A 10,000-nucleotide genomic window follows, 5' to 3' on the forward strand; every position below is an offset into this window, starting at 1 on the left:
ACACCTCTCACACCTATCACACCTCTCACACCTATCACACCTATCACACATATCACACCTCTCACACCTATCACACCTCTCACACCTATCACACCTCTCACACCTATCACACCTCTCACACCTCTCACACCTATCACACCTATCACACCTCTCACACCTATCACACCTCTCACACCTCTCACACCTCTCACACCTATCACACCTCTCACACCTATCTCACCTCTCACACCTCTCACACCTTTCACACCTCTCACACCTATCACACCTCTCACACCGATCCCACCTATCACACATATCACACCTCTCACACCTATCACACCTCTCACACCTATCACACCTCTCACACCTATCACACCTCTCACACCTATCACACCTATCACACCTCTCACACCTATCACACCTCTCACACCTCTCACACCTATCACACCTCTCACACCTCTCACACCTCTCACACCTATCACACCTCTCACACCTCTCACACCTTTCACACCTCTCACACCTATCACACCTCTCACACCTATCACACCTCTCACACCGATCCCACCTATCACACATATCACACCTCTCACACCTATCACACCTCTCACACCTATCACACCTCTCACACCTATCACACCTCTCACACCTCTCACACCTATCACACCTATCACACCTCTCACACCTATCACACCTCTCACACCTCTCACACCTCTCACACCTATCACACCTCTCACACCTCTCACACCTCTCACACCTATCACACCTCTCACACCTCTCACACCTATCACACCTCTCACACCTCTCACACCTCTCACACCTATCACACCTCTCACACCTCTCACACCTTTCACACCTCTCACACCTATCACACCTCTCACACCTATCACACCTCTCACACCGATCCCACCTATCACACATATCACACCTCTCACACCTATCACACCTCTCACACCTATCACACTCTCACACCTATCACACCTCTCACAACCTCTCACACCTCTCACACCTCTCACACCTATCACACCTATCACACCTCTCACACCTATCACACCTCTCACACCTCTCACACCTATCACACCTCTCACACCTATCACACCTCTCACACCTATCACACCTATCACACCTCTCACACCTATCACACCTATCACACCTATCACACTTCTCACACCTATCACACCTATCACACCTATCACACCTCTATACCCATTCTGCAATCTGTTAATAAAGTTGTACTTAAGTTATGCTTTTACATTATACTTACTTAATAAGTGAATAGTTCCAAGTCAATCAAAAACGATGAGTTTTATTTACTCAAAACATAATGCGGTTTACAGTCTGTATCTACTTAATTATCTTAAGTTGTACTTAATTTATGCTTTTACATTATACTTACTTAATAAGTGAATAGTTCCAAGTCAATCAAAAACTATGAGTTTTATTTACTCAAAACATAATGCGGTTTTCAGTCTGTATCTACTTAATTATCTTAAGTTATACTTAAGTTATGCTTTTACATTATACTTACTTAATAAGTGAATAGTTCCAAGTCAATCAAAAACTATGAGTTTTATTTACTCAAAACATAATGCGGTTTTCAGTCTGTATCTACTTAATTATCTTAAGTTGTACTTAAGTTATGCTTTTACATTATACTTACTTAATAAGTGAATAGTTCCAAGTCAATCAAAAACTATGAGTTTTATTTACTCAAAACATAATGCGGTTTTCAGTCTGTATCTACTTAATTATCTTAAGTTGTACTTAAGTTATGCTTTTACATTATACTTACTTAATAAGTGAATAGTTCCAAGTCAATCAAAAACTATGAGTTTTATTTACTCAAAACATAATGCGGTTTACAGTCTGTATCTACTTAATTATCTTAAGTTGTACTTAAGTTATGCTTTTACATTATACTTACTTAATAAGTGAATAATTCCAAGTCAATCAAAAACTATGAGTTTTATTTACTCAAAACATAATGCGGTTTACACTCTGTATCTACTTAATTATCTTAAGTTGTACTTAAGTTATGCTTTTACATTATACTTACTTAATAAGTGAATAGTTCCAAGTCAATCAAAAACTATGAGTTTTATTTACTCAAAACATAATGCGGTTTACAGTCTGTATCTACTTAATTATCTTAAGTTGTACTTAAGTTATGCTTTTACATTATACTTACTTAATAAGTGAATAGTTCCAAGTCAATCAAAAACTATGAGTTTTATTTACTCAAAACATAATGCGGTTTACAGTCTGTATCTACTTAATTATCTTAAGTTGTACTTAAGTTATGCTTTTACATTATACTTACTTAATAAGTGAATAATTCCAAGTCAATCAAAAACTATGAGTTTTATCTACTCAAAACATAATGTGGTTTAGAGTCTGTATCTACTTAATTATCTTAAGTTGTACTTAAGTTATGCTTTTACATTATACTTACTTAATAAGTGAATAGTTCCAAGTCAATCAAAAACTATGAGTTTTATTTACTCAAAACATAAGAACACGTCACACGAACTCAAGACATTCAAGTTAGTAGAACTTTCATAGAATATTGAGTATACCCTACTCAAATATTTGCATGTGCACTGTGTTAGTGGTGCAGCCTAAATGAATGAATGTTTGCCGCTAGCTTGTGGCTAGGCTAGCGTACGTTGCCGATGCACGGCTGATCTAGTGCCTCTGTGGAGGAGGAAGTAAACATTGCCAGGCATTCTGGTCATTGTAGTAGCCCTCTTTTCACCCACAGTTAAAGGAGACATGACATGCTGGTTTGATGAAATGTATAGTGTAAATGAAATTAATAGTGTATGTATATTCAATAGTAGTATTGATAGTATATTAGCCACTGTATACTGTACATGGTCTGCTTGGTTTGATCGGGCCGCCGAGCCATGGTCTGCTTGGTTTGATCGGGCCGCCGAGCCATGGTCTGCTTGGTTTGATCGGGCCGCCGAGCCATGGTCTGCTTGGTTTGATTTAGGGGAGTGGTCTGCCCTGCGGGGGGGCCCCGACATATTGCGCAACGCCACTGCATACCATTAACTCAGAAAGGTCTGTTTTATTGAAATCGTCACAGCAGTATAGTTTGTTTATACTTCAGAAGGATGATATTTAAACATGGTCCCCAAAATGAATGGAAGCGAATGAGGAGCCTGACACCTGGGAGAAATGGGGGTGTTGCAGCGTTGGGGATGTTTAAAAAATATAATTTAATATATAATAATTTGTGCTTCACCTAAAAATTTGGTCAGCAGCCTCCACTGGTGTGTATGTGTGTGTGTGTGCTTGTTTGGTGGGGGGGGGGGGGGGGGGGGGGGGGGGTCAAACACGGGCTTCCATCTTGTGTTGTGTATGATAATTGTTTGATTGATTGATTTTATTGTGGATTAAAGACATCATCCAAGGGATAAAAACATGATAAAATGCAAGCACTTATTTCCATCATGGTCCCTGGTATTAAGAGACAGGACATACATCAACATAAAACATCATCATAAAACATTAAGAGACAATATGCATACAGTATAGAAGATAAAAAGAATAATAAATATGCTACCCTCTCCTTCCTATAGGGAGGTGTAGTCTGACGTCACTTTGGACCGCCCGCGAGGTCCACCCGTTTAGGGATTTATCATTGGGAAAATGGATTATCGGCTATTGTAACAATTCTGCCTCATGAACATTGACAAGCTTTCCATTTTTGCACAAAATGAATTCCCTTCTATCACTAACATTATTGTGTAAGCATTTTTGGTTGAAATAAAATTTTACGTAATTATTTTACGATTAATTGCGAATATTTTCATGTTGAGCTATAGATTGTGATGAATACGCACAGAAAAGTACACCATGCAAATGTTCATGCTTTATTTGTTTTAAACGAGACGATTTAGAAATGGGCAATGGGGAAATACGTTGCAATTTCAAGCGAGGAGGACCGACCGGAAACAGCAATGACATAACCACTACACCTCCCTATACCGATAGCCAGGGGCGTAGCTGGGGGGGGGGGTAGCTTAGGATGATTCCAAGGGCCCACTCAGACATCACTCAGGTGTATTATTGATGCTCTCATTGATACTATGTTTGTTTCTGAAGTGTGTGTGTGTGTGTGTGTGTGTGTGTGTGTGTGTGTGTGTGTGTGTGTGTGTGTGTGTGTGTGTGTGTGTGTGTGTGTGTGTGTGTGTGTGTGTGTGTGTGTGTGTGTGTGTGTGTGTGTGTGTGTGTGAGATATATAGAGAGAGAGGGGGGGCTTTGGTAGACTATTGAATTGGTCCATTCATTGAAGATGAACGCAATGCGACATCCTTTACTAGGCTCACCCACCAACAGTGCAGGTGCTGAACTGCTGATCCGAATGTATAGGTAAAAACCATATTATGCGTTTTCATCAATAAAAAAATTGACTTACGTGCGCTCGCATTCACTGGGGGCTTACTCGTGCGCTCGCATTCACTGGGGGCTTACAAATACATTCTTTCATGGGGCCCAGAATCTGGAGCTACACCCCTGCCGATAGCCATGTCCTTACAGACATTTTGAAGCCAGTTAACCTAAAGGGGCCTGATTAATGCTGCTGGGCAGGCTGTTGTAATCTCTCAACCAATCGTAGTGAGAGCGCTGCAGTGGCCTCACCGGGTGTGGTTGTAGAGCAGGTCCACGTAGCAGTCGGACCTCTCTGCGTAGACGTGCAGGAAGAGAGCCAGGTAGACCACCACAGCCAGCGTCAGCAGCAGCACTTTGATGGACATGCAGATCCTGACAAACACCACCACGCCCAGCATGGCCAGCAGGCAGCAGTACAGGTAGTACTGGAGAGAGAGATAGAGAGAGAGAGAGGGGTGGCATCATTGTGTGGAATTTAAAACAGCACGATTAATGTATAAATCAAAAGGTAATGTACTTCCAGGAAACATTCAAGAACTGTTCTTTGATATAGAGGGGGGTTATAATCTGAGGGGAGAACTCAATTTAAAAGTTCTTAGTGTACGCACTACCAGGAGAAGACACTGCATCTCCATATGTGGAATGAAACTGTGGAACAGTCTGAATGTGGTGCTAAAGCAATGTCCAAACATGAGACAATTCAAACTGAATTATAAAGAAATAATTTTCACGAGGTACAGGGATGAGGAAGGGATTTGACATTCACAGGTGTTTACATTTTTATTTGATTTCTTTCATGTTTTACATATATATTTATTTTGTTTTGCATATATATATATATATTTGTTTTGTAAGGTTTTAAATTAGTACATTCATTTGAGTAGTGGAAAAGGGGTAGGATTAAATAAGTGTATACTTCTTCCTACTCCTTTTCAAACATGTAAATTGAGTTATGTTTTGTTTTTTGTTTGAATTTTTTTTCCATTTTCATTGCTAGAGATCAATGATTTGTTTTTGTTTTATATTGTTTGTATTTACATGTTCGAAATAAAGATTTCAAATCAAATATACCCCTATGGGAAAACCACATGATTTGCCCTATAAGATAAGTGCTGCTATAATAATAATAATAATAATAATAATAATAATAATAATAATAATAATAATAATAATAATAATAGATCAAATTTATATAGCGCCTTTCATAGAACCCAAGGTCGCTTCACAATCAGGACAAAAAATAGGGCTAGGGAAATAGGGGGAAAAAAAGGGGGATGAGGGAAGGTAAGGGATAATGGACCTAATCTAATCTAAACTAACTGATGGGGAAAAGCCTTGGTGAAGAGGTGTGTTTTTAGAGCAGATTTGAAGGTGTCCAGGGTTGGGGCGTTGCGGATTTCGGGGGGGGAGAGAGTTCCAGAGGGTAGGGGATGCCACGCTGAAGGCTCTGTCCCCAAAAGTCCGTAACCTGGTGCGAGGGATGGAGAGGAGACCTAGATCAGAGGATCGTAGGTTCCGGGATGGAGTGTGCTGGTGGAGGAGATCAGACAGGTATCGGGGGGCAAGGGCATGGAGGGACTTGTAGTTGTAGGTGAGGAGCAGGAGTTTGAAGGTGATCCGGAACTTGACTGGGATGAGGGTGGGGGTGATGTGCTGCCAGGGCTTGGTGTGAGTGAACTGGCAGCTGAGTTCTGAACATACTGGAGCAGCCTGTCCAGGGCTTTGCTGGGTACCCCGAACAGGACTCTGTTACAGTAGTCCAACCGGGAGGTGATGAATGAGTGGATCAGGGTCTCAGCCACAGAGTCTGAGAGTGAGGGTCGGAGACGGGAGATGACACCTGCATTTCCTCAAGGGGATTCATAAAAGGAAAATCTTATCTTATCTTATATCCACTAATAGTAGTATTCACCAATAATTCTCGGCGTTCGTTTTACCCTACCTAGTGTACAGGCATGCAGTCGTGCACAAACGCGGTTAAACGCCATTTAGGTAGGTCACTGAGGCAGAAGTGCGCGCAATGATGTGCACGCGCGCACACAAAAATGCGTTCACAATTGTCACTGGACTCGTCGCGCTGTGCGATAAGTACCCGGCCGGCACTTATCACCTAGACTTTGCATAATAATAGGATACCGATAGCATAACAACGATAAGTGCCAAACCAAAATACAAGCCCTGTAGGCTACCAGTTGGTGGGGGGTTGGTGCCCGACTGGAAGGATGAGACAAGTTGTGCTTCAGTCTGAAGGAAACTGTCCTTCTGTAAACTAACTCTAAGTTACATTGTTAATTTAGTTTGTATTTACTTTTCTAGTTTAAGTTAATTCAATTAAAGAAATTGTAACTACAATTACATTTAAAACATTGTTATGCATAATAATCATCTGTTCTGTGCGCAACCGAGGGAACATGTATGCGCGTGCAGGAGCGCGCGTGCACGTGGCGTTTGGGCAGTTCCCATATTATGACTGCATCACTGCTAGTGTACCAGATGGGTGGTGTTTACCACATTTATTTACATTAATTTAGCTGACGCTTTTATCCAAAGTGACTTACAAGTTCTGTATGACAAGTCAGCAGGAAGGGTACGACATATTAGTATAGTAGGAAGAGTAGTATAATGGCGCTTTTCCACTGCATGGTACCTACTCTACTCTACTCTACTCTACTCTACTCGGTATTTTCGGTTTTCCATTACCAAAGTACCTGGTACTACCTGGTACCAGGTACTTTTTCGGGTACTTTTTTAGTCCCTGCTCGACTCTGGTTCCAAGCGCGAGCCAAGCGGGTAGAACTGGTACCATAAATGTCACGTGAAAAACTGCAGACCACTGATTGGTCAGAAGAGAGACGCGTCACTGTTTGGAGAGTCTGAACGAAAACAGAACGCCGCCATCTTGAATGTCTCGCATAGGATTTCATTATGGTTGCAGCAGGCACAAGTTCAATAAACAAACAATACAGTCACTGTGTATTCTGCCTCATTTATTGATTAAACAAAACCGACGTCAACACAATTTGCCACCGAGCGGAGAGTTTAGTCTCGCAAAAAGATTGCTGACTTGTTAAGGCTTAAGCTTATGTTGTGCTGATGTTGTGCTAGCGTTTTAGCATGGCTATCGTACATAGCGCGATCAATATAACTCGCTATTGATTGTTTGTATGAGTAACGTTAATGCTAATAGAATAGACACAACGTGAGGTAATCACCATCCATTTTAAACTGGTTATTACCTAATGCTAACGTTAGCAAATAGACGCGACTGGTAACGTTACAGCTTGTTAGCCTAATGCTAACGTTAGCATAGACAGCCTAGCTAACGTTAACGCTTGTAGAATAGACACAATGAGAGGTAACGTTAGCGTTATCAGAATAGACACAACGAGAGTCTCGTTAATGTTGTTATTGATTGATTGATTGATTGAAAACTGTGTTTTACTCTGGCTTGCGCCTACTAGCTCATGACTATCTGTATGTCATGTATGTCATATATGTCCTGATGAATTGAAAATGGGGGACCCTGATGTAAACAAGACGAAAGTCTTTCTCTGGTCTGCATCCCCTTAACAATTGTGTGTATTGAGCTGTACTGTATTGTACCCATTCTGCAATCTGTTAATAAAGTTTTCAATCAATCAATCAATCAATCAAGACACGGACATAGCTATGCTGGAGCTCTCACAGAGCTATGGAGCTCTCAGCTGATCACCAGCAGCCCCGCCTCCCCACACGGAGACAAACTGAGTACTTTATTTTAGTACCTGCAGTGGAAAAGGAACGAAGTACCAGGTACCTAAAGCGAGTAGAGTAGAGTAGAGTAGAGTAGAGTAGAGTAGGTACCATGCAGTGGAAAAGCGCCATTAAAGACAGTAATAATTTATAAATGCGTCAGGGAAGTTATCAATCACAGAAAGCACCAAACACGTTTTACTGTAAGTAGCTAAAACCCCCCCTGTGAAAAACAACTCTAGAAATTATTAGCTAAATGCGTTTTGACTCCGTTCTCTATCTCAGGTTGTCCTCACAGGCACCGTGTAGAGGTTCAGGGCCTCCAGGTGGGTTCTGTTGGAGGCGACGGAGGTGCAGTTGTTCCCTGGGATGAAGAACTGAGGGCGGCAAGAACAGAATGAATGGAAGAGAGTAACAGTTCAGAGTGGAGCACGGGACAGGGGGTGTGTTTAATGGATGGATGGATGGATGGATGGGTGGATGTATGGTCTCCTCCCCACCGTATGTATATATTCTCTCCCCACCGTATGTATATTTCTCTCCCATACACCCACCCACCCCCTCCTAATGTACAGTCCCCTCCCCATCATATGTATATACTCTCTGTCAGGATCTATTGGTAACAGTACTGTATATTTGCATATCGTATATGTCACAAATGTAACAGTACTATATACCTGTATGTCATGTATGTCCCTATGCCATAAATGTCATGATGTCATATATGTTGTGTATGTCATAAATGTCACTATGAATTGAAAATGGGGGACCCTGATGTAAACAAGACAAATGTCTTTCTCTGGTCTGCATCCCCTTAACAATTGTGTGTATTGAGCCGTACTGTATTGTACCCATTCTGCAATCTGTTAAATAAAGTTTTCATTCATTCATTCATGGATGGATGGATGGATGGATGGATGGATGGATGGATGACTGGATGGGTGGGTGGATGGTTGGATACATGAATGAATGAATGAATGGATGGATGGATGAATGGATAAATGAATGGGTGGATGGATGGATGTATGGATGAATGAATGGATGGATGGATGAATGGATGGATGGATGGATGAATGAATGGATAAATTAATAGATGGATGGATGGATGGGTGGATGAATGGATGGATGGATGGATGGATGGATAGATGGATGATGAAGTGAAGTGTAGGAGTGTGCTGATGATGTAGGGCTACTAGACAATATAAAGATAGTTATAGTTTATTATTGTCTACTTGTTATTATATGGTGTGACTTTTAGATATGAGACACCATTATAACCAGCAATGTCACTGACTCACAAAAGGTGAGTTAGAAAGCAACACAAACCAAAATAGTTAAAACTAATAAACAATATTACAGTTTTTCTCAATTGCTTTGGTGCATTTCTCTGATCAGAATTAAAGTTCTCATAACTGTTAGTTCAACCTCCACAACATTTTGTCATTTGTGCACATCATAGTAGCAGTTTCTCATTCCTCAGAACAAATTGCAAATGCTTTTTGGACATGCATCAATTGCTTTCATACAATTATCTGCTGTTTTATAACATTATCATTTGCTTATGTCATGTCAGTCAAAATTAACTATACTTATGACTGCTGAATAGTCATTCCCTATAAAACTAATAGTCCTCATTTCATTGCTTGAGTCATTACATACAAAAATGTTGAACTAGTTGTCAAAATCTATCAATCACGGCCTCACAATGGCTGAGGCTGGTCAAAGGGTGCAGCCAAATGTTGAGAGAACCACTGTAAATTAAATTACTGTATTCAAACATTTTGTCGGGAGAGCAGGTGTGTATACTGGACAGTAATTCAGCACTAAACAATCTGCACTGCACTACTGCCATTGTGTCATACATGAAGCTTGCAGTGGGACAAGAACTTGT

The 10,000-nt window shown here is 40.9% G+C and overlaps 1 protein-coding gene across 1 annotated transcript in view; it reads right to left on the minus strand.

Moving 5' to 3' along the window:
* LOC311227849 (adenylate cyclase type 4) overlaps positions 1 to 10,000 on the minus strand; it is a 165,496-nt gene that overhangs the window by 77,940 nt on the left and 77,556 nt on the right. Inside the window, exons 15-16 of the mRNA XM_084313690.1 lie at positions 8,406 to 8,486; positions 4,627 to 4,802 (exon numbers count right to left, since the gene is read on the minus strand). Of these exons, the coding sequence (XP_084169816.1) occupies positions 4,627 to 4,802; positions 8,406 to 8,486 (257 nt within the window). The remainder of the gene's footprint in view (positions 1 to 4,626; positions 4,803 to 8,405; positions 8,487 to 10,000) is intronic.

This window comes from Notolepis coatsorum (assembly GCF_963971535.1).
Source record: "Notolepis coatsorum genome assembly, chromosome: 4".
NCBI classification, from domain to species: domain Eukaryota; kingdom Metazoa; phylum Chordata; class Actinopteri; order Aulopiformes; family Paralepididae; genus Notolepis; species Notolepis coatsorum.